This window comes from Cygnus olor, chromosome Z (genome assembly GCF_009769625.2).
Source record: "Cygnus olor isolate bCygOlo1 chromosome Z, bCygOlo1.pri.v2, whole genome shotgun sequence".
In the NCBI taxonomy this organism is placed as follows: domain Eukaryota; kingdom Metazoa; phylum Chordata; class Aves; order Anseriformes; family Anatidae; genus Cygnus; species Cygnus olor.
This window is the reverse complement of record NC_049198.1, coordinates 70390671-70415999: the sequence shown is the minus strand read 5'-3', so window position 1 is coordinate 70415999 and position 25329 is coordinate 70390671. Positions and strand designations below refer to the sequence as shown.

General features: G+C 40.0%; 1 protein-coding gene across 5 annotated transcripts in view; it reads right to left on the bottom strand.

The window, feature by feature from the left end:
• The window catches only part of SVEP1 (sushi, von Willebrand factor type A, EGF and pentraxin domain containing 1), a 127438-nt gene that overhangs the window by 37858 nt on the left and 64251 nt on the right, over window positions 1-25329 (bottom strand). For all 5 annotated transcript variants that reach the window (XM_040540192.1, XM_040540193.1, XM_040540194.1 and 2 more), the window contains 18 exons: window positions 24199-24307; window positions 22101-22292; window positions 21593-21826; window positions 20856-21017; window positions 19987-20148; window positions 18974-19135; window positions 18289-18383; window positions 17009-17105; window positions 16197-16310; window positions 15227-15340; window positions 14107-14308; window positions 12376-12533; window positions 11028-11229; window positions 10222-10397; window positions 8960-9084; window positions 5204-5327; window positions 4498-4668; window positions 2229-2402 (listed from right to left, as the gene is read on the bottom strand). In XM_040540192.1, coding sequence (XP_040396126.1) covers window positions 2229-2402; window positions 4498-4668; window positions 5204-5327; window positions 8960-9084; window positions 10222-10397; window positions 11028-11229; window positions 12376-12533; window positions 14107-14308; window positions 15227-15340; window positions 16197-16310; window positions 17009-17105; window positions 18289-18383; window positions 18974-19135; window positions 19987-20148; window positions 20856-21017; window positions 21593-21826; window positions 22101-22292; window positions 24199-24307 — 2773 coding nt within the window. The remainder of the gene's footprint in view (window positions 1-2228; window positions 2403-4497; window positions 4669-5203; window positions 5328-8959; window positions 9085-10221; window positions 10398-11027; window positions 11230-12375; window positions 12534-14106; window positions 14309-15226; window positions 15341-16196; window positions 16311-17008; window positions 17106-18288; window positions 18384-18973; window positions 19136-19986; window positions 20149-20855; window positions 21018-21592; window positions 21827-22100; window positions 22293-24198; window positions 24308-25329) is intronic.

The window sequence follows — 25329 nt, the reverse complement described above, 5'->3', positions numbered from 1 at the left end:
TAATCTTTAAATTAGTGTTTACATTTCCAGTTAATTTACTATAAAATACTGTAAAAGTGAGAAAATGAGAGACAAATCCCCATTAACCTTCAGTCAATACTTCCACAAAAAGTACCTTATTTCCAGGTAGGGAACTCATGTGCAGACATTGTAACTCATGTTGCTATTGTCTACCAGTTTTGACAGACACTAACAGACAGTTTTTGACAGACACTAATTTAATGACTTTGCATTAAATACTTACTTGGGAAATCCTCTACACCTCAAACTTCCCAACTGCCTAGCCAATATGGGAAACATTTTGAACATAAAATACAAGCAAAGCCCCATCTTTGCTACAGAGAATTACACTAGATTAGGAAAGAGAAGAACCCGCAGTTGTCAGAAAAAGGTAAGATTAGCTCAAAGCATATCAGTTATTATAATTATCTATTTATAAGATAACAATGCCTAGAAATGTCAACCAATAATTTATGCTCCAAGTCACTTGGTACTGTACAGCTGAAAATATCCCCGGCTCCAGATTACTTCGTATCAGCTTTCAAATCCTGACTGAGCAGAAGCGTTCTTGGTATGTAAACAATGAGTAATAAATTGCAAGGATCAATTTCAAAGTATCTCATTGAAAAATGCTGGCATGAGGGATTATTCCCCATATAAATCAGACCATTAAGAGAGAGAACAATTCTTCATTTCTAAGCCCTGCTACAGGACAGCTGTTGAACTAGGTACAGTATACAAACACATAGCTGGAGTTCTTTGCCTACTTCCAGGCAAAAAAAAGCAACTCAGTTAAAAAAGCAACAAGATCTTCTGAATTGGTGTGCTCATTCCTCACTGCTGAATGAGTCTGGCCAGCATGAAAGAACCTGACAATGCTCTGAAAAGAAAGGGAGTTTCTCTCTGACACGCAGGATAAAAACGGCTCCTTTAAATCAAAACAGTTGCCAATTATGCAAGTATCAAGAGAATGCAAAGTGCTACCACAGCAGAAATGGAATGACTGCTCCTCAGTAATGTCTTGTAAAGGCAAGGCAAGGCAGAGTGGAAGGACACTATGAATCAGATCTGTAACAGCAAAAGGAATGCCCTAGAGTTGTATCATGCTTTGTTAGCACCTGTCTGGAGTGTGAATAAAAAAGGTAAAGTATGGGCCAGGGTTTTCATTTCATTTATTTATTTTTTTCTTTTTTATTTTTTTTTCCATTTTCCATGTCTATTCCGCTTTATCAGAGAGAAGACAAGTTAGAAGGTGGGGCACAGGGCACTTCCTTCCCAAATTAGTCTCTATACTGCACAGATGCTGAACTACATGGACAGCCTTGCAGCATTTGTTTTGTGCCTGCTCATGTTTAGACCTTTGTATAAAGTGCAAAGGTGAATAACAAAGAGAGGAACAACAGTCTGGATGGTCTGCTCGGAGGTTCTGGAGGAGTCTTGATGAACAAGGTTCTATAAAACAAGATGGATCCTACTCCAAAGTGAATTTTGGCAGAACTAAGAGGCTGTTCATTTTGCTTTTGCTCATCTTGACTGAAAAAAATAAATATTCTGTACCTACATGTTTAGGAAAAACAACCAGTCAAATCAAACATAAATGCCTTGCCAGGTTATTACCCCGCAATTCACATGTTAAGCATGACCAAGACAGAAGTAACCTGAGCACAGCTAGCTAGGGGATTCCAGCAGGGATCTGCTGGAGACATTGCCCTACCACCAGCCCTCTGTATGCAGCACCGTGCTGGTCTCTCACCTTTCAGTTCCTGTAGCTGCATCTGGTACAACAGATCCAGCTGACCAGGAAGTAAGTTATGGTGTGGCAATTATGTGAACTGTGTCCGTAACTGCACTCCCAACCTTCTTAATGCTGCAGCTGCTTGCTGACAGGCATGCTGAAGTGCAGGGAAATGCACAGGTTAGTAGCAGAGAATGCAACGACTCCAGGGCTAAATGAACCTGGAAGGAGAGAGGTTGGGAGTGCAATGCAAGCTTATTAGGTAGGAAGCACAGGATTTGGGTCTTACAAGGGGACTGAGAAAGAAAGGTGCCAGACTGGAGTCCTGTTTTGACGTGCTGAGCACAGGATTTCAAAAATGTGAGTATTTTGGAGTGTAATTTCTGAGATTTGGGCTAGCTTTCACAATTTCAGTATGAAATCCCACCCAAACCTAAGGGCATAGAAGTGCAAGATTGCCAGCCCATGCAGCCATGTGTATGGCATGTCTCACCAAGGCAAGATGGTGAAATGCTGCTCCAGCTCCCATTGTCCTTGCAGAACATCTCAAAGTCGCCCAGCAAATAGTAGCCTTTGTTGCACTGATAGGTAATGGTACTGCCAGCAAAGAAGTCCTCAGCTGCATAACCCCCGTTTTCTAAAGGTGGAGGCACTCCACAGCTGATTCCTGCAATGTGAATGAAAAAAGGGCAAAAGTCAACTTCAGAATAATTCCACATCAGAGCCACCACCAGAGAAATTTTCTGTGCAACAACTGTGGAATCCCATCCACAAGCAGGCCCCAAATTTTTCTGAGGTAGCTAATTGATTCCAGGTCCAGTGGAGGGCCTTCATTTTTTCTCTGACAGAGACTGAGCAGGACTCTCCAGCTCCTGCTACTCTGCTAGTTCTGGAAAAGCCATCTGTGACTAGTATCTGAGCAGATGCCTTTCAGTCCCAAGACACTTCCCCTGATAATCAATGATCCATGGTGAGTTTTAAGGAGAAAGGAAAATTAAGTTTGCATGGAGGTTCCTAGCGTTTCCCTTCACTGAAAAACAATCTCAGTGTTACTGTGTTTGAGCACCGCAAAACTAGCTGTGATGGAGAGATGGGAACTGACCTCACAACCCTTGGCATCACTCTGACTTTGACTATAGTAAATAATCCCTGCTGATCCCAGCTGTGCCAGCAGAAGGTGTCACTGTACGTGGCTGCTGGAGGCTGCTACTTATTCCAGCAGAGCTGCTTGCATCTTCATTTCAATTAAGCTGACATGTACTTATTCCAGTGGTTACATAGCCCATTGTTGTAACCACAAGGACTGTAGCAATTCCTTGCTCCCCAGGTGTTTGTAAGGATCACACAGTACGACAGTGTGAGTGTTTAGAGCCCATGGGATTGGAAGCCAAGTACTTGATGCAGAGGGATAGAATGGAAGAGCCTGTAACAAAGACAGGCTGTCAGTGGATGTGGACCTGTGGATTTGGGGGGTGTGGTAGCAGAAGGAGGAACAGGATCCTGGTGGGTGAAGGCAATGATTACAATGAGCTGGCTACAATCAGTAGAACAATCTTTTCTGACTAGGCCTGTACCACACTGTCCACTATAGATTTTGTGGTTCTTTATGCAGGAAATAGCTATCTTCATCCCACTTTCATTAATCAGGTACTCAGGGAACAGGCTGAGAAAGGTGAGCTGGGCCCTCATTCACTCAACATACTTGTGGCAGGTCTGTTCTAAGCTCTGTGCTCAATGGGGAAAAACTGCCTGGCCCATTACAGAGACTGGATGACAACACTAACAGGGTTCTGGTGCCTTGTCATTGGTAAAACACCAAAAAAAAGCAAAGCTGTCTCTGCCAGAGAAATTATGCTTTAGTGAAAAGGGCTTGCTTTTGGGTATATCTCCAAACGCATGCTATTTTGGCAGAAGAGGAGACAGATCCTGTATTTGTGCTATGAACAGCTGAATGAAGGTGAAGACAAGAAAACCACATAAAACCTAGACCAATCTATTTTAAGGTGTTTTTGACAAATTTGATGATTTTTCATCAAATTGCTGAGTAGTTTTGGGATCATGCAATACCTACTTCTGCAGTTAACTTACGGTTCCGCTGAAATGAGAAATACAGTCAGCTCCACCGTTTGCAACTACAGTCACAGGTACAGTCATAGAAGAGGAGAACACAGAAAGGAGACAACAGGACTAGGAAAGCAGGAAACAAAGAAGCTTGGCAACCTAAATGTATGTGGCAGAAATCTTAGCAGAATTTCTTAGCAGAAATCTTGCAAGTGTTGGAGTACCTCTAAGTGCTGACAGAAATATCTGTTGCCTTTTAAGAAACTACTCTATAACACACTAATGCAAAAGCTTTTATTTCAAACCAGACATTCTCAGTGACACTTAAAGTTCAGATACTCTAGCATTTCCTGTGTATCTTCCACATTCCTGGTGTCACAGGATAGGCAAACTCAGATAATCAGTTTGCTGATCCAAATGGACTGATTTCCGCCACAGGCATTAGAAACTGACAGAAAAGTTGGCAGAATCAGATGACAGTATAGTTCCTGCTCAGTAAAAATTGAGTTTAGCTTTAAGCACGTATGATGATATCATATCATACATATTGTATCATACATATGATATCAAACAGATATCATCTGTAACATGGATGGTTTCAACCGTATCACAGCTGAAGGGATAAACAAGCCCTGAACAGTGATAGGGTCTAAACAGAAATTCATGTTTCCTAACCCTGCCAGCCCACTGAAACAACTCACTTTCACAGCGTGGAAAAGGCCGTGTCCACTGTCCCATGTTAAGGCAGTGTTGAACAGAGTTTCCCACTATCTGGAAGCCTGGGTCACAGGAAAGGCTTACTTTTGACCCTGGCTTTAAATCAGATGAAGAGGCACGCAGATGTGGTATGGATCCTTGCAAAGATGGACAGTCTGTGGACAAAATACAGGCATACAGTAAGAGATGCAGCTATGTGCTGAAAGGAATACATTTGGTAATTGACTGTTGATCTTGTATAAATTTATCCAGGAGGAAGTTTGGGGAAGTGTTATGCTACGCTACATCCTACTTGGACGTAACCTTTCAAAAAATTTTGGAATCATCAAAATACAACATCAGGAAAGGAATTGGTAGGAAAAAAGGTGAGGAGGCAGCAGGTACTTTAATACTGTCCAATTATTTTTATAAGAAAAGACAAGAAAAACTTCCTTCTGACCGAACAACATCTTCACTCTTCCCCTATCTCAATTCAGGAAATAATAAATCTCTGTCAGAGATTCCAATGAACTTTTGTTACAAAACCCTGGAATTTGAGGAATGAAGGACTGAATGTTCCAACTGTTAAGTTATCAAAATAATTTATTCAAGGTTAGTAGGGCAAAGGCTGCAAGCTAGCATATTTAACTTCAAGAAATAGTCTTACAAGATTGTTCAGATGAAAGGGGTTCTAGTAAATAAAGTTCTAACCAGCACAAAATATACTCTTGTAATCTATCTTCACTCTTCCAACAACTCCTGGAAGGAAATCTGGCCAGGCTAGTATATTTCCTTTTTGAAGATCTTCTGGACAGGACGTAGCCAGAGATTTTACCTATAGATTTAAAACAGATGGTTAGGCACTGATTAAAGAACATGTAGGAAAAGACTATCAAAAAGAAATACCTTCCATGTCTGCATGCAACATGAGAACAAATTATTGAATGAGTGATGTTCTTCCCTCCTAGCACAAGAGGCCTTTGATTGAACTAATTGTAATTCTCTACTTATAAGCCAGCTAGCTAGGGACAGGGGTGTATGGAGGTAATAACTAATGGAATACTTGTCATACAAGCCAAGTATAAAACATGATTCTTGAAATACAACTGAGATTGTTAGTGTGAAAAAAAAGAAATGTATTTATGTCACAGAAAAAGGTACATATAAGGATGCAACCTGAAGAGGAAACTTGATGTTTTAACAATTGTTAAAAAGGAGGCCATCTACTTTTATGTTCAGGGAGGCTTCTGCTATGTAGAAGCATTTTAAAACTTCTTATGAAAGTCCAGGGTTTTGAATTCACTGCATTACGTTTGCTCATTGTACCTCCAGGGGTAAAAAGGAAACATAGTCCCAGAGGGTAACCAGGATTAAGGTGTATTAGTGAGAAAGGAATATTTTCTTCAGCACCATGAAAAAAAGGAAGAGCAAAGAGGAACAACCCTGTGGCCTAGGTGCATCTCACTACAGCTTATCCATGAATACATGTAGTGTAGCTTCAGAGCACAGCTAGCTGGTTAAAACCCATGTGTGCCCAGTTCCTGGTGAACAACTGGGAAACTGCCTTTCTCAGTAGCCTAATTGGCTTCTGTCCAGTCTCCACTGCATGAAATGAACTACCAAAAGCAGTGTACTATACTGCCTTTGTGAGAAGGTAAGGTATACCATGAACCTCAGACTGAGTTATTCTCACATCACTCCTCTCCTGAACTCCAGTCAGGCTGATCAGGGTCTAAAGACAACTTAGCTGAAGAAGAGAGTGATGTGCTCTGTTTATACAGAGGCTATTTCAAGGATCTCACTTCAACAGTCTGTGGTGACAGAAACAGTTACAACCAGGAGCTGCAAACAATATGTGAGGAATTTGCAGGGAAAATTTTCCAGTGGGGGTCAGGCAGGTAAGGAAACTGTCCCTTCAAAGCTGTATAGAAGAGTACGTAGAGCTGGAAGGGACCTCACAGTTCATTAGGACAAGAGGGAATCGCCTCAAGTTGCACCAGGCGAGGTTCAGGTTGGAAATTAGGAGACATTTTTTCTCAGAAAGAGCAGTCAGGCATTGGGACGGGTTGCCCAGGGAGGTGGTGGAGTCATCATCCCTGGGGGTGTTTAAGGGAAGGCTGGATGTGGTGCTTAGAGACATGGTTTAGTGAGTGACTTTGGTGGTAGGGGGATGGTTGGACCAGATGGTCTTGGAGGTCTTTTCCAACCTAATGATTCTATGGTTTTATTCTAGGTTTCCATGATTAAAGACAACTCATATTTCTACTGCTGTCTACTCACCAATGAAACAACCAGTCTGTAGGTTTAGCTATAGAAAATAAATGGGCAAGTGGGTGAGCAACTAAAGCATACAAAGATCTTAATGAATGGACTTAGCCTTCCTGTTATTCACTGCACAACATATTCCGTCACCCCACTTTCCTTTATGGCCAAGAACAGGAAGGTAAGACTTAATGAGTAGTTCTAGCTGGCTAGTACAAAACTGATAATAGCAGAGATAATTATAGTGATTTCCTATCCCAAGTTTTAAAATGAATGAGGTAAAAACCTTACTGCAAGCTTACTTGGCTCAGTTCCCTGTCAGGTCATACACCTGTCTTTTCAGATAAACAAAAATACCACAAATGACAGGCAGGATTTTCTTCCTCACCATAGCTGTACTGCATTTTGAAGCAAATGGGAATTTTACCTAGCCTGTCAATAGCATTAAACAGAGGTGAACACCAAGAAAGACTCAGAAAATCCCACTTAAACTCTTCACAAGTGTGTCCTGTAAAATCACATGTAAGTTCATTAGCTTCATAACTGCTGGTGCAAAAAACTCTAAAGATTTGGTTTGGCAATGCAACACGTGATGACATCAAAGGCTAAGAGTAGTAGTAGTTGATTGCGGGGCAGTTATGAACCTAGCAGAAAGACAAAGTAGTATATAAATGGACAAAGAAACAGAGAAGACATTTGGATGCTGTAAACAAAGATTTTGCTTTCCTTCTTTTCTATTTCCTGCTCTTCTCATTATTTATTATTGAGCCCCTTCCCCCATGAAATGCCCCTGACTTTGAACTTGGTCTTTGATATTCAAGTGTTACCAACAGATACATAATTTCTGACTTTTGGGACTGAAATACTAATGACCAGGAAGAGGTGATGGAGCACACTCTCATCAAGTTTGCAAAAATCAAACTAGAGGTAGTAGTCAGTATGCTCAAGGGCAGAGATGAATTCAGAGGGACCTCTACAGGTTGGAGGCGTGGGCCAACATGGACCATGTGAAATTGAACAAGAACAAATTGGAAGGACAAAAACCCTCTGAATGATACAAGTTGGGAAAAGCCTGGACAGGGAGCAGCTCTGTGGAAAAGGTCCTAGGCAGTCTGGCAGGCAGTGAGCTAAGCGTGGAGCAGCTGTGTGCCCTGGCAATAATGAGAACCAACAGCATAGCTGGCTGTGTGAACAGGATCACAGCCAGGAAGCAAGGGAGGGATTATTCCCTCTCCTCAGCACTTCTTAGACAAGATCTGGAGTACTGAATCCCATTTTGGGCTCCACAGTACAAGGAAGACATTGACAAGCTGGTGCAAGTTCAGGGGAAGGCATCAAGAGTGTGATAAGCTGGAACATTTGAACTGTGAGAAGAGGCTGTGTGATGAAGGCTGCTTCAGCCTGGGACAGAGAAGGTTTCGGGGTACCTAACAGCAGCTCCTGGAGAAGTATGGGGAGGTAATCAAGGAGACAGAATCACAGAATCATAGAATCATTTAGGTTGGGAGAGTGAAATAGTAGTCGTAAATTGAAGTGTGACATCCCAGCTGGATTTAAAGAAAAAATATTCACTCTGTGGATGATTGAGCACTGAGACTTGTCTCTCAGAAAGGTTGTGGGATCACTGTCCTTGAAGACATCCTTTGTTCCACACTGTGTTTTTAATTCTGTGTAAGTTTAGTTCCAAACCTGTATTTTTGGTACCTGAGTAGAAGCAGTCTAATATTCAGTTCTACTATCATTTGGACTTTTCCTGGGACTATGTAGCTAACAGGTTTTTCACGGTGTCTAATGCATTGACTGAAATCCTGATGCCTCCCCTCTGTAGATTTACCGTGCCTTTACACACAGCAGGATGAGGGAACTGAAACCAGTAAAACAGGCCCTGAGCTCATTTCATTGGGTCTCTCCCTTTCCTAGTAAGATTACTAGTTTTGTGTATGACTTTCGTGTATTTCTCTTTCAAAGCCACTTAACACAGAAAGGCTCAGTCAAAATAGTAGGTTACTTCAGTGTTGATCTTACCATACCTACTCTTAAAGCTACTCATTACACTAAGCACATTATACTAAGAGAGTGCTTCATCTGGTCCCCTCTGAATTCTGTGGGAACAGAGGTCTGTCCAGTAAGCTAACTCTGAATGCCTTTTCAAATGTCCATCCTATGCTTAAATTCCTCTGCTCAAACACTGAGGTAGGGACTTACCTGCTGTGGAGACAGGACATGGTCCCAAATATTGAGTTGGCTGATAGAACCCACAAAAGATTCAGCTGGATTGAATCCTTCTCCTTTCTGATCTTGCTCTTGTCCCAGTACAAGTGCACCACCACCTAGAATCAGAGAGAATTGTAACAGTGTTAGGAAACACCACTTTATGGCTGCAATCCCCACAGGAAGATGAAACAACCAAACAAAACTTTTGTTGCCCTATGTTAATAAGACTTTTACAGTATTGGTCTAAGAGACTGCTTCTAGCTCAGCATTCACTGTAACGAGTATTACAGGGCAACAGAAAATGAAATTTTGAGCAGGTGGGGCATATTTCACAGTGCTAGTTTGAACTTCCTGCTTTAAAGAAAGCTGAGGAAGTCAGGCAGAACAAATTTGATTCCAAATCCTCACACAACTGATTAGAGTCAGCATTCTGACATCCACACAAATTAAATTTTTCTCTCCTTGACCAACAATACAGATTATGTGGATGTGTATTACATAAGTCACAGGAGTGTGTGGACCACGGGCAAAATGTAATTGAGCCTGCACATTTTTTTGGGTTATGTCTCTAAGATAACTCCAATGTGATTGGCAAGTATAGGGACAAGCACAATGTGCACAGACTAAAATGCCTTTTTTTTTTCTTTTTCTTTTTTGATATGGGAGTTTTAAAAAACTCTAAGTTTTGAATGTGGTGGTATGAAAACACTATTGAAAACAGTCTAACATCAGGCCTTTCACAGCTCTTCGATCCTGAAGGTATTCCTTTTCATGTCTTCTGATATTACTGGGAAGACTGCTGACCACAATGAAAACAATGAAATAACAAAAACCACCCTGTTAGGAAGACGTACAAACATAACTTTAAAAAGATGTCTGAGAGTAATGGGAAAAGGTTAATCTGATCAACTTTGAGAACACATTTTTAAGAGAAATGTCAGTTAACCTTCTTGTGTGAGAAACATATTCTCACAAAGCCATTCCGAAAACAGCTCAACACAGGCTCCTTCGTGGACTAAACTCTGAAAACCCCAACACAAGCTACCTACTACTTAACCCTAGAAATCCATACTTGGTCTTCAGTAAGGCTGAGGGAACTGTCCTCATGAGCAAGAACAGCAAACAAGATCCCTGCCTAAATGTTGAAAACATCCTAAAACCACAAGAATAAACATTTATTTGGAGGTACAGAAAATTCTGCGATAAAAACAGAATAAAAGCAACAGATCTGGTGCAATATAAATAAATCATACCAGGAATTTTTAAGCCGACAGAGAGTCCAGTGCCTCCATCAGACAGCTTTCCATCAATGTACACTCTCCATGCCCCATCCGTGCATGTCCATGTGACTGCAATGTGATGCCAGTTACCATCATTCACTGCAGGACAGTCTGTGATCTTCTCTTTCCCATTTACGTAAAGAACCCAGCTGCATGGAAGGAAGTTGAAAGCAGACTCAATTGCATGAAGCAAATTGAAGAGCATGGCTAGTCCCACATGACTCAAAGAAATGTTATTTGCTAAACAAGATGACTTTGTCTTCATCACACAAGCAATCTCTCTTGAAATAATTGTACTTTCTGAGAGAACTTGGAATTTACCACTATCACATGCACAATAAAATGAAATAAAGTAATGTGTTCCTGTTCCAAAATGTGAAGACTCAAGTCATGGCTGCATAGTGGATTCCTAAAGTTGTCTCTTGAGTCAGTCTCTGCTTTTGGCATCACACTGCAAGTACCCTGAGTGCTAAGCTTCAATTTTATCCAATCATTGTTTCAATGTGTCATTTAAATATGATGTAAATGTAGTCCAGACAAAAATATTCTGCTTCTTAAACTTCACTGATTTCTTGCAATTACTCTTCTACTTGGCAACAAAGCAAGGAGAAATCAAAACAATAGGGAAACTCCAGTTACATCCAGATTTTGGATGCAGGTTTTCCTATGCCAAGACAGGCAAAGCTGACATTCAGACTTTTGGCCTGTTTTTTTTTTTTTTTTTTTTTAAATCAATTCAAGACATTTGTAAGCCACAGAAAAGCAGAATTGTGATTTACCCATTGTAGTCAGTCAGAAGAAATGCATTATCACTTCCGTTCTCCACTGCGTAAGAAATGGGAGTCCCATAGTTGGTGGTGTCAGTGGATTTCATCCAGAATGTACAGGTGATGTCACCAAGTGATGGGAAAACACCATCAAGAATGACATACCCGTAGATACCAGAGACTTCAAAATCAAGATTGAAACCAGAGGACTGTTCTGCAACAAAGACAAACAGCTTTCAGAGCTCCATTCCTGAAAACACAGAGACAGTACTGAATTGATTCTAACCAAATGTAATAAAATGAACACATCTACAAAAATTATTCCCTTCAAATTGGTCAGAACTAGAAAGAATGTACAGCAGTTTAGCATCAGCCAGCATACTGAGTTTTCCAAGGCTAAAAAGAACAAAGGATTTGAAGAAACACAACAGAAAATGAAGCTGATAATCTAAAAAAGAACAAACATGAACCCTGCACAGCACTGGATATGCTTTTCAGCCATCTGCCAATGAACTGACATATCCATCTGCCATCCAACAACCCAAAGGGGTGATCAGCTGGTGCCACTTCACCCACAGGAGTCAATATAAAGTAAAAAACCACAAGATTTCTGTTGTTCTGAACCGAAACACTGATATAGAACAATTCTGTGCTGCTCACAGTCAATGCAGAGTGGCATGTGTTATCAGAATACTACATGAAAATATACCATCTGGAGCTCTCCTGAACGCTGGGTGGTATTTAAACTCAAACATAGGATGCTGTCTATAAGACCTGTATTGTCCTCTACCGTCTCTGTAAAACCAACACAGTTCCTCAACTTCTGTTTAAAGATTCACCAACTAGTGTAACAGTACAATTTTAATTGTTTGACTTAAAGACAAATGGAGTTGAGCCTTGTCGTTGTGTAGTGTAACTCCACCAATAACCAGGTGGAAATTGCACCAGGTGTTATCAATTTTGGCTGACTATAGGGAACTTCTAAAACTGAGACTACCAGACCCTAATCTCTAGCTCTGTGATGCAAAGTCCTACATAAAATACAAGAAACGAAAAGAGCTAATTAACTAAAACACACAGAGCAAACACAAAGTACATTTGACAGACCAACTGGGTTGCAAAATGGTAGACCTGGGCCTTAGGAAAGAGAAATTCATATAGATATGACTTAGCACACATGGTGTTACTTGTCTGCAATTACATTTATTAGCACTGCAGTCACACAGGTTCCACTCAGCCTTTCAGAGTCCCACCACCCTATCTGCTTTCTGGGAAAGCTGTATGAAATCAGTTCAGTCAGTGCAAATCTTGCCCAGAGACTTAGTCAAGCCACCTTTTTCTGACACTTGGTCCTGTGTACCTGTTTCACACCTGCTGCCTGTAAAGCCAGGGGGACATTTACAAACGTACGAGTTCAAGGCATCCACACAGGTGGCTTGGTTTAAGCAGGGACTGGAGTCACAGTCATTGACGTTCACTTCACAGTTTGGTCCTGTGTACCCTGTCACACACAGACACCTGTGGAGGAGAAGAAAAGCACACTTCAAACGTGCCTGCTGTAATTACAAAAAAACCTGGCCGTGAGGCCAGGTCTGCCAATGGGAATGGCATATATTGAAAAATCAGCAGAAGAGACATTGCAGAATTAACAGAGTTTTGTTTTGGTTGTTCCCTTTAAGTATGTTAGTATGCTATAAGCAGATTAGACTGCACCAATTTAGCTCTTAACAGGGACAATACAATATTTAAATACAGTGTCTGCATTTCTTCATATGAAATTGGGAGATGCAGTCATTGAATTCCTATGAGTGAAGCATGCCTTCTAGAGTCTGTAGAATTATAGGTAAGAGGCATTTGACTTTGCAGGCACAGAACTACTTACACTGAGGGAAAACCAAGATATCTGAAAGGCACCAAAACTTCTGGGACTTCAGGGAGGGAAAGACTTGTTAAACCCAGACAGCAACAGCTGTCTCTACAGTGATCCAGGATATGACATTCTTATTGGTTTTCATAACTTCTGATCTAAGTTCAGATACCCTAAAGCATACAGAAGTATTTGGAAGATTCTATCAGCGTTAATGTGTTAATGTTTTCACCTTTTTATTCCCAGCATGTATATCTCTCCCTGTCATTCAGGCTCCAGAAAAGTAGTATTACCACCTAACATAACCTGTTGCTACCTATTCTAGTGGAAAGAAAGACAAGTGCTTGAGGTTTGGGAAAGTGGATTTTTTTGGGGAATAACAATATTCACACCTGTTCTGGTTTGGCTGAAATAGAGTTAATTTTCTTCCTAGTAGCTGGTATTGTGCTGTGTTTTAGACTTAGGACGAGAACCATGCTGATAGCACACTGAGGTTTAGTAGTTGCAGAGCAGTGCAACTACAGAGCCAAGAGCTTTCCAGCTTCTCGTGCTGTCCCACCAGTGAGGAGGCTGGGGGTGCACAAGGAGCCTGGAGGGCACACATCCAGGACAGCTGGACCCAGGGATGTCCCTCAGCATGTCGCATCATGTGGGACAATAAAACTGGGGAGAAAGAAGGAGGAAGCACAGGATGTTCACAGTTACGGTTTTTGTCTTCCCAAGAAACCTTCATGTGGGATGAAGCCCTCCTTTCCTGGAACTGGCTGAACATCTGCCTGCCAACGGGAAGCAGTGAATGGACTCCTTACATTGCTTTGTTTGCTCCTGCAGCTTTTGCTTTACCTATCAAATTGTCTTTATCTTAAGCCATGAGTTTTTGCACTTCTTCCTTTCTTATTTTCTTCTCTATCCCACTGAGGGGAAGTGAGCAAGCAGTTGCAGTGGGCTTAGCTGCTGCTCAGGGTTAAACCACAATGAACCTTTCACACTCTACCATATTACGATCCCAACATGCTTATACATTGAACTGCCTATTTTCTTTGCTGCCTTCCTTGGAATTAAAGGGTAGGGACACTAGGATTTGTTTTTTTCCCTTTTAAAATCTCCTTTTAGTTGATCAAACTGCCAAATCCCTTGCTGAAATCTAAGAAGTCCAAAACACCATGACAGATCTGACTTTCCACACTGACGATCATGTCAATCATCCAATCATCTATTTTTCACCTGAAGCTGTTGATACCATCTCTGCATGTAGCCCCATTCCTACAGGGTCTGCTGAGACACTCATCGATGTTTCTTTCACACAAGACACCAGTAAAACCTGGGAGGCACTTGCAGTAGAAACCGCCAACTCGATCTTCACAAATAGCTCTATTAAGACATGGGTTTGAAAGGCATTCATTGACCTCAGTTTCACAGTGAGCACCTGAGAAGAAAAGAACAAAGTAATAGCTCCACTTTGATTTAACCTGAAAAAGATCACTGACCCCTGCCTGGTTTCTAAGGACTGCTGTCTGTTTTCTGGGAAACAGCAGACACCATAGTATCTAAGCAGGACTGGGTTTTACTCCATTAACTGAGGTAAAGCAGGCATAGAAGGGTTACACGAAGCATCTTTGCATTTGTACACATTAACATTAATGTTGGGAATATGAATGGATATTGCCCACTGTATGAGTAATTTGTGCTGAATAAGGAAATCATCATAGTAATTATTCTGATCAACTAATGAAAAACTACTACAAAAAACATTAAGCTGGAACCATAGCTCTCATGAGAGACATGAAAGCCTGACACACATGAATTACAGATTTCTAGAATAAAAAAGGCTTCATGTTGCAATCACATAAGAATGAAGAAACTGCATGTGATTTTATAGTGGAGTTCTTTGGCAACATGACAATCAACAGATATATCTGGTTGTTACAGAAATCTATGAAAGCAGTAGAACATGGGGATTAGAAGTAGTTTTAATATAGACCATTTAGTCCACTGTTACAATAAAATGAAAGTTTTTAAAAATTAAATTAAAATTAACAATTCATACACTTTTAACAATTCATTCGAGCCATATAAACTGCATAATTATTTCCTCAACACCATACGGTAACTTAATGGCAAAGTTTAGAACAGAAGACCAATCACCTAGTAGATCTTCTGAAACCACAGTGTTGCACTACAAGGACACTAAGAGATTACATAGACCTAGAGAAGCTAATACACCCAAATCAACAAACCGTATACATAACATACAGCAATAAGGTTGAAATACTTTGGCCAGGGTAGGAAGATATTTCTGGGGGTCAGAAAGAGTGAAATCTGGCTTTCACAAAAAATGGTGTACCTGTGAACCCTTTTGCACAAGTGCAGTGGTAACCGTTCTTGTCATCAACACAACGGGCTCCATTCAAGCATGGACTGGAGCTACATTCATTTATGTCTTCCTCACACAGGAGACCTTCAAACAGCAAGAGTGAAAAGGCATGATCAACACGTAGTCAAGGTCTGCATGGTGCGGTGACTGAGTATGAAAGGCAGAGCTGCACTGTAGCTCTTGCATAATAAAAGGCTGCTGAGATTGGGTGATAAACTCCATGTTTGACTGCACTGCTGCAAACATACGCAGAGATCATCTGCATTATATAGCTGCTGGGATGTGAAATATGGTAAGTCCGTGGTTTGTCTTTATAAAGTTTTAAAAACAATCAACAAGTGTCAATAAATGTATAGACATAAACATAATGGAGTCAATTTCTGATGGAAAACACCAGGCCTTTTTAAAAAATCTGCTCACAAAATGATGTCCTTAACAGCTTACTCCAACATTTAGAAATATGGTACTGTTTTGGCAAAGTACTTAAACATGTCTGTTACCCCATATATTTCAACATCTACAACATGCACGCGTGTGACAGTTAAGAAGACTACTGAAAGAGGCAAGAGAAAAAACTGTTCACTAACTCATAGGGTTGCAGTATAGCAACTCCATAAACGCTCTGTCTGATCAGGTCATATTCAGTATCATAAGCATTTTTCCTGCAAGTATTTACTAGTTCTGTAATCTTCATTCCCTTTTTTTCCAGAAAAGTAATGTCACGGAACAGAAGCACACATGCACACATGCTCACAGAGACTGTCCTTTTATTAAAAAAACTATTCACATACAGTGGAACTTTCCTCTAGCCTGTAGATCAGATGGCTTTCCTGTTAAAATTCCATGAATTTCAGTGAAATAAGTAACACAGCCCTTGTGTTTTGTTTTATCTACCTAGCACAAAAACAATGCCTTTCTGAAGAAGAAACAATAAAATTACCAGAATAGCCTGGTTTGCAATGGCAAACAAAGGTCCCAACGCCATCTTTACACAATCCATTGTTGTGACAAGGAGATGATTTACATTCATCCATTTCTGTTTCACATTTCAAGCCTAGAATGCAAAATAAAGGGCTGAGAACACAGAAACAAAACATGGAATTGTTCAGAAACACAGAAGTCATGACTGCTTAATGTAGCAAAACATGACTGATCAATTGAGTATGAAACCTAAAGAAAACTGGGATGTCTAGTAGTGTTTTAATGCAGACTTGAAACTAAATGCTGTTAAAAAGGTATGAAGCGTATCAGACAACAGTCTGATCAGTTCCAGATGGTAGCACTTAATATTCTGTTGCAAATAACACAGACCAGTGACTTTTTGATAATAAGTTGCCTGTTTGTTTTGGAGCAACTATGAAGCTGACAGGGAAGAGTACAGGAATATCTGGTGGAATTAGCTGTTTATAGTACAAATTTCAGGTTTTTGCTAATCATAAATATGACCAAGAAAAAGATTTTGAAATCCACAAAATGTTGTCCAATGCACTCTTGCGCAAGTCCATGGAACTTAACATAAACACCACTAAATAAAATCTCACGCAAAATCCCTTTTTTTCAAAAACTATATAATTCATCAAGAACACAAAGAGTTATTTCTTTTTTTTAGTGGTTACGTATGGTAAATCTGTGATGGATATTCCAATTAGTTATGCTATACTCTTGCACAGAAATGTTCTGCTCCTTTATGTTTGATCATTTTAAAGGTTTGGAGCCATGTTAGCTCCTGCACCTGCTTCCCAGATTTTTTACCTGTATATCCAAGAGGGCATATGCAAATATATCCAGTTCCCAACTGTTTGCATGTTCCATTGTTGCGGCACGGTTCCAGGAAACACTCATGAAACACCTGCCACAAGCAAGAATAACACAATTACAGTAAATGTGGAAATATCCATGGAACAAAATATTCTCACTTTAAACTGCACACTCTATAGTCACTTTGGAAGACTGGGAACAAAAATATGGCTGGCATTAACTTCTAGAACTTCCTCTTTGTCTCCTCTGCACGCCAATCATTCTTATTTCTAGAGAAGAGCAGCAGCAGTATGAATTACTATTTTTAAATGACCTTTTAATTACCAACATATGATCGTTGCAGCTCTTCCCCTAGAGCTTTCTGAGCTATGATTGACAGGTAATGTTTTATACTATGTTGTGTTTTATATTAGAATTCTCTGCTTTGCATCCTTTTACACAGGCTAATCACTTCCTGCTGCTGGCCATTAGATGAACTGGTGGGGGACTTCACTGTATGGCATTATGCTTTCCCAGGTAGGAAACCCGAATTCAGTGAAGTCCTTGAGTAAATAGTCAACTACAGTCATGGGAGATCAGTCTGTCACCTGTCCATATGTTAAATAATGGTTCAGGTCAAACTTATCATCAACTTCGCTCCAGTAACATAGTATCTTAACTTTAGATTCGTACAAAGAAGCCTTGTCTCAGTTACAGATTGGGTGGGGGGAGATGATATCAGTAATGCAGCATCTATGGCAAATGTTGTAACTAGAGAAGTTTCTACCATGTGAGGACTTGCCCATACTCCAAGTAGGTACTCAGAGCAGAATGGAACTCTGCTTGCCTCTTGCCAAGTGTATCTATATTGTAATAAGCAAAACAAAGGTTTTACAACTGGAACTTGGATGCCTGGTGGCATCTTCTGGAATCCACCAAGTGGAAGCCATCAAAGGACTGAGCATGGTCAACCTGCTTTTTATGGATTGGCTGAGCCTCCTCCATAGAATTTATATGTCTTTTATAAGCATGACAAATATTTCATACATCAGGTGAAGACTTCAAGTCCACAATTTAAGATCGTCAATAGCTGATGCAGCCACTTTTACTCAACTAAACATCTATGATCATGAAGAGAGTTTGAGGGTTCTCCTCATGACTATCACAGTCATCTGTACAGGAAATATAGTCAGCATTACAATTACATTTTAAAAAACCTTAGTCATTTACTGCTGGCATAAGGCACTCATTTTCTTTCATTAGAGGTAATATTAGTAAACATATCTTGTCCTTGCCTGACTGCTGACTTTGTACTGCTTGCTGATATTTTCTGGAGAAACTGGTATCATCATCACACTCTCCTCAGCAGCTGAGAAAGTAGAGCCAAAACCTAAAGAGGAAAAATACGAAAATGTTGTCAATAATACTGTATGGTGAGGTCCCTATTCTATGAGGGCATCACAATTACATTTTAACAACTCATCGAAAGAGATGCTGAAAAAAAGTGGATTTATGGGAATGAAAAACAGGACTTACAGTAAACACATACGATTTTAAATATATGTGTTTGTACCCATATTTTATGTGTATTTATACATGCATACACAGACAAATAAATACTTTTTTGTGTATATATATACACTGTACATATACATACATAGTGTGTATATATAACATATATATATATACATGTATGTATCCACGTGTATACATGGATATATATATATATATGTATACACGCACAACATACTCTCTATATCTATACACCGTTAATAAGCATTGGTACATATCAGAGTTACTTGTTCCATTTAGCACAGAGACAACACCAGCAGGCAAAAGTAATGGTGAATGTCACTGCTTGAAAGGAGAGTTCTACTTTCGTACTGAGAGTGAACAGGATGTTTTCTGTTAAGTTTAGTGCTGGCCACCCTTCAGAGGTTCCCTTTATTAACTTTCCTCAGGAGAGATAGTTCGGCTTACTTGAACAGTCTGTGATGGATCTGGCACCGATGATGGTTGTTGTTCCATAAAAGGGGCAAGACAAGCAGTAGGACTTTCCTGGGTCTGGCTGATAGTAGTCTCTGGGACAAGGGTAGCAAGGTGTCAAACCTGTACGAGAGAACTCTCCTGCGGGACATGGTACTGCAAGAGCAAAAGGACATTTTTTTAGAGTGATCGCTTCTCCCACATTTTCTTTCCTCCCCTCACAGTTCCTTCATAGGCTTCAAGGAGTAGGGTGAAACCTACTGGTAATTCAAAACCCTAAAAGAAACTTATTTACCTGTGCTGTTAAGGGAAATGTGGTTCTCAAAGGACTATGAAAGTATCTAGAAAGTATTTCTTTTTATTTTTTCTGCTGCCGTGGAGACAGCTTTCAAACGCAACTTCCTTTCTCTTTTCTCTCTCACACCTTGTTTGTTTTATTTTTCTTGAAGAAGGAATAAGGACAAGACAAGCCTTTTTTGTACCATTAATCCCTGCAGACTATTGCCTCTGTGGATCTTTCTGAAAAAAAAACTTTCCAAAGACAGCTGTGGACAATTTCTTCAAAAAATAAATGACACAAACTGTGTCAAAATATGGAAATTTTGTACAGAAACTGTGGAAACCATTCCTGAGGTATATCCTCAGGATACAGTATACCTGTATATCCTGTCATCCCCATTCTCTTCTGTAAGGAAAAAGGTTTTATTTATTTTCATATAGTTAACTCTCACTGATTTCACTTTATTCATCTTTAGATAAGAATCCATCTTGGGAATTAGAAGGAGGGCAATTCAAACAAACAGGGTATCAGGAAACAGCCAGTGATTTTGCTGGGAAATGATGTTGATCCACATTTGAACAAAAGCTGACTTAAATCTCAGGCAGATGAGTTGGATTACATTAGCTCAAACAACTTTTTTTTCTTGTCTGAACTCAATGTTCAAACAATTTTTTTTTTTTAATATATATTTTGTTTTAGAGATTTTAGAGTCCCATTAATTACACACCTCCACAAGCTGAAACATCTACTGCGCCTCTTTTTACTGTTGTTGTATCTTCTGGGCAAGAGATGCAGTTCCTGGATCCAAATGCTGCCTGATATGTGCCAAGTGGACATGTTTCACAGGTCTCAAGACCATTAGATGAATATGTTCCCTGCTTGCACTGAGCTGTAAAGCAGAAGAAATCATAAAGACTAAGTGATGTCCAACAGAGAACATGGCTCCTAACCTCTGGAAATGATACTGAAATCACAATACACAACACAGACTTTTTATTTCTAGAGTTTCCTCTACTCTGAAGGGCTTCATGGGTACAAAAAACAAACAAACAGAAATTGTGGTAACTTACTCACTGTTAGTGTATTTGTGAATTACTAACCAACCACCTTCACACATGACTACAACTCAGTTACTCATTTTTAATGAGCAAAACTAATGTCAAAACAATAAATAGGTGACAAATCTCATAACTTCTTTTTCAGAACAAGTTGGTTGCAAAGAGTTAGGAGTGCTGAGATGCTTAATGCCAGAGCACTGTAGTGTGGGATGCAAAAATTTCATCTTCAGTCACCATAGGATGAGGGGGCAGGCAAAAACAAGAATGGCATCATCTTAAATACACTAGTCTATGCAAAATGGGCTCATAATTTCACAGAAAGGAGACAAAAATGAAACAAAACCTTAGAGGCCAGCTCTTCTTACATTTAAAACATCTGCCAGGGCATTCTGCATACCACATATGCTTTTTTTCATTACACATGCATCAATGGGCTATTAGGACTGCTTCTCATTTCATAGATTAATTTAATCCCAGCACTCCTGTAATGAGGACCAGGCACTCAGAAGTGGCTGTCTGGAGAAGACAAAGTTCTCACCTTTGCATTCAGAGATGCTCCGGGAGTGCAGATACTCAGTATAGCTACCAGATGGACAACTTTTGCATTCCAGTTGCCCTTCCTCATCTTGATAGGATCCAGTCCAGCAGCTTTCACAGGCATGATGCTCCAGGGAGTAATAGGTACCCAAAGGGCAGTTGACTGTAATGTAAACACAAGGTTCCCCTTAGAATGTACAATTATACATGTCTTGCCTCTGGAGTTCCCATTTAATCAAATCCTGTTTATATGAAATGTGATTCTGTTCCTCAATAGATAGGCTTGCATGGGGTGTCTGACTCGAGCATCGTAATGACTTCACTGTGTAACAGTGAAGAACAGAAAACAGGATCCAATTCCCTATCTGAGCTACTCCTCATCCACAAGAGTAACAAGTAGGGTTAAAAGACTGCATATGAAGCACTATTTTCACCACCTGTGTGGATATGCCTGATTTCCCCATGGGAGTGGAATCCTGGGTACAAAAGCATTCTTTTTCCACAAGTCTTGGTTAGAAACATAAACATCCTCTGGAAATCAAACTGCACAAAACATTTTTGCAGTTTATTGTTCCGGGAGATCACAAGCATTGGACTGTTTGCGAATTACTAACCAACCACCTTCACACATGATTCACACACACACACATGCAAACCATTACCTTCTCAAGTATCCTCTAAAACCTTGCTTTTGAAAAGGACTCTAAATACGTGTAAGGAGCAAGTCCTCTGGCTTACCACACATTCTCCCCTTCAGCACAGAACCAGGCCGGCAGAAGAGAAAGGCCTTCTCCGTCTCCAGTGAGTTGCTGTCAGCTACAATGAGTTCGGATGCAAACTGAAAGGAATACATTGGTTCCTTATTGAGGGTCCTATTCAGCCTGTTTGTTATCGTCTCTAGAGTTTTAAGGAGACGTTGCTGGTTTTCCAGTTCCAGTGTATCATTCCTTTCATCAGGCAGTGGCACGCTAGCTGGGATTTAAACAGAGAACACAACAAGCACACAGATTTTACAGTCAGCACTTCCATTGTACTCTGAAGTGTATTAAGAGTGCAGCACTCAAGCTTGCCAGTTCAAAGTGGAAAGCAGGCATGTACAAAATGAGGCTCTGAATGTCTCCAGAAAACTATTGTCTGCATCTCCAGCAGGCTTTGTGAACTGAAGGTAAAGTTTTATGGTATGTATTAGAAATAAGAATTTTAAAAAAGAATGTACAAGAGAAGGAATATATTTTACTTCTCTCACCTGTGATGTTAAATATTAACTTGATTTTGTGGTCAGTCATTGGAACATTCAGTTTCTTATGTCTTTTGACTCGAGTAGGTGCTGCCTTTGCAGAAGCAGAGAGATGCTTGGATAGGTCTTCTTCCTGCACTGTGTCAACAAAATCATCATAGGAATAATCCAGCTGGTTTGCTGCTCCCCAACCAGCAGCCCCTGCCAGAAGAAAATGTAGAAAATAAGTGCCTGTCATATTTATACTTATTTCTAAAGAACATCCCCAATAGAATGGGGCCTGTCTGAACCTCTAGACAACGTATGCTATCTTTGCCTCTGCACGAGTGCCTAGTGTACCATGATTCTGACTAAAGAAAAAAGTTTAACTCTTGCTACCACAGAGCTCCTGAAATCCATGTATTTAGCCAAAGTCTTATAGAAATTCTGCTATAAAAGTTATAAAAGAAATTACTGATAAAAACAGCAATTCTCTTCCCCTCAGTCTTTCACGGACCTTCACCTGCAAGCAACTTCTTAAACTATTCTTCATTGCTCTCTCTCTTACTGCTCAATTACAGCTAGCATGCCCTTATCACTATGTCTCCACTACCTCTCTTTCTCACAACTGCTGAAAAAGTTGTACCATTGTCTCACTTCTCAGAAAAGGCTTATAGCATCACCCTCTGTGTTCAGTCCCCTGAGTCAGGCATTTCCTGTTACACACAATGGTTTAAGTTCACCCTCTGTATAATGTTCTTCATCCACAACATGATTTAAACTATCTTGATCTGTAAGTAATCTGCCTATTCATGACTAGAATTAGAGGTAAACAGTCTATTTCATTAATCTAGCTCTTTCTGAAAACACACGAAGGCATAAAAACAGTTTGCCAGTTACCAGGTAAATCATCTAGATTATGCTTAATATGCAGTGAAAACTAAGGCAAGTTAAACCTGAAGCTTTGTGACTAATACTACGTGATTACTCAATAACAGGTCTTCTAAACTGTTCTCTCTTATGACCAGAGGAGAACTCTGATCTCCAGCCTCCCCAGTGTAGAATCACGAGAAACATCAGAAAAACAGTATCAAGGTTATTCTGAAAAGAGACTGACACGACCAGAAGAGAATAGGACCCTATACCTCATTTCCACAATACTGTTTCCACCAAGTGACTTTACAAATTAGTTGCAGCTGCCAACAACTTTTTCCCTGATGACAACTGCAAATTGAGCCCTGAGTCCCTTGTGTCTGATTACAAACAAATGTCCTCTCAAACTGAGTGAAGCATGTCTAAAAGGTGAGAGTAAGCAGGAAGCTGTACCAGAGTAATCCCACTATGAACTTATAAAAGAGCCACAGTCCTGTAAAAGACTAAGTATTCTGATGTTGATCTGCCAAAATGCCTCATGCTAAGATGATGTAAGCTCACTATCTGCTTTTAGCCTTTCTGCTCTAAGTAGTCCCAAGGGACTCAGAAAAGCCAAGTGCAACATGGACACTAACCTGTCTGGGATTGGAATGAAAATGACAACTTACTTGGCGTAAAGTGAAGTGGGAGCAATCAGTAGGGCTGCTACAGCTGTCACACCAACATACCTACAGTTGCCCTGCAAAAAGCTACCCTTGCATATGGGAAGGTATTTCACAGCTAACTTGCAAATTTATGCTTTGCCTGTACACTCTGAGGGCTCTGTGTTGATTGGAACCAGCATCAAGGATGAAAAAGGTCCTTGTTCTCTTAACAATCTCTAGAATCACCTGCTGTGCTTTTTCACTATTTTGGTTTGAAACTGTTGTATGTTTTTAAAAAAGTTGCTTTCTTCCAGGCTAACCAAGCAAGGTTGTGGCAGTCTGCATGTGCATGCATGTGCATGCTTTTCTTCCTCCCTACCATGAGGCATCTCAGTGAACTCTTCCTTCCCATGTAGAATATATAGAAAGCAGTACTGCAAACAGAGAGCAAACAATTCCATAAGAAAATCTATTGCTTAATTGCTTAATAACTTGAATGCTACAATTATTTTCATTAAATATTCCACACAACACACTGCAGTATTTCAGAACAAAATAAAGTATACTGAGTGAAGCCTGGATGGCTAACAATCTATGCAATCGGTAATTACCAATGGCAAATCCATTTTCGTAATCGTAATTGTATTCCAAGCAATGTTTCTGTGTCTGCTCTTCCAATCTGCAGTCAACATCATCAACATCATTACAGAACGATGGGACCTTCCAACATAAAGAAGAATAAAGTTAAAAAATAAAATCACATAGCTCATCCCAAACTTAAAGAAACTTTGTTACAATATAAAGCACTGGTCTTGCCCTTTCTCTGACACTACACATCTCCTTTCATGTCTCTTATAATACCGGCAAGGTCTGCTGAAAGACGTATGTTCTATTGATACAACCAGGAAATAAAAGGTAAACTGGAGGCATACATTTTTTTTTTTTTTTTGTAAAAGGTCTATTTTATATGTGAAATTGTTGGAGTTGATGATCCTTGTGGGTCCCTTCCAACATGGGATACTCTATGATTCTATGATTCTCTATGTCCATGGTGTTAACCACTCTTGCATACGTAATCCCAAAATCCAGTAGAAAGTTCAAGGTTGTTTTTTCTTCTCAAAAACAGCATGTGCTCTCAGGTTTGAAAACACCTACAGGTTTTCCAGCTAATGTAATTGGTAATTCTGTCAGGTTTACAATAATGCCATCACTTTGTTTCTAGCTTTCAAACTTTATTTCTTCATATCCATCTCTCCTTGCCTGTGGGAAGGTACTCATGTATACCCCCAAGAGATCTCAGAAGACAGATAAAATCATCAGAGGAGGACAGTCCTTCAAATAGGATATAGAAGTAGTTGCTCAGGAAAACTGATGCAAGCTCTGGATGCCTGCATGTGATTTACTTAATATCCTTTTCTTTCTTCCTGGTCTGGGAAACCAGCAGTTGCATACTGCACCACAAGTTGAAGGCTGTAACTCAAAAATGATTTCAAAACCTTGGAAAAGCTCATCCTGAAACATACCATAAAGTGAAGAAGCATTTTTGGTTAAGCAAACCATTCACTGGTGAGAAATAAGGCTGTCCATCATTGTTGAAGAGTTCTGCTGGTGGGAAGTTAGAGTAATTAAGGCCTACTCTTTCTTATTGCTGAGTTTTCACTGTGATATACCTGGAAATCACTGCACAGAAAATTCTCAATACCGGAAAGGTTTCTGTAGAGTTTCCTCTCTCCATAAAGGCA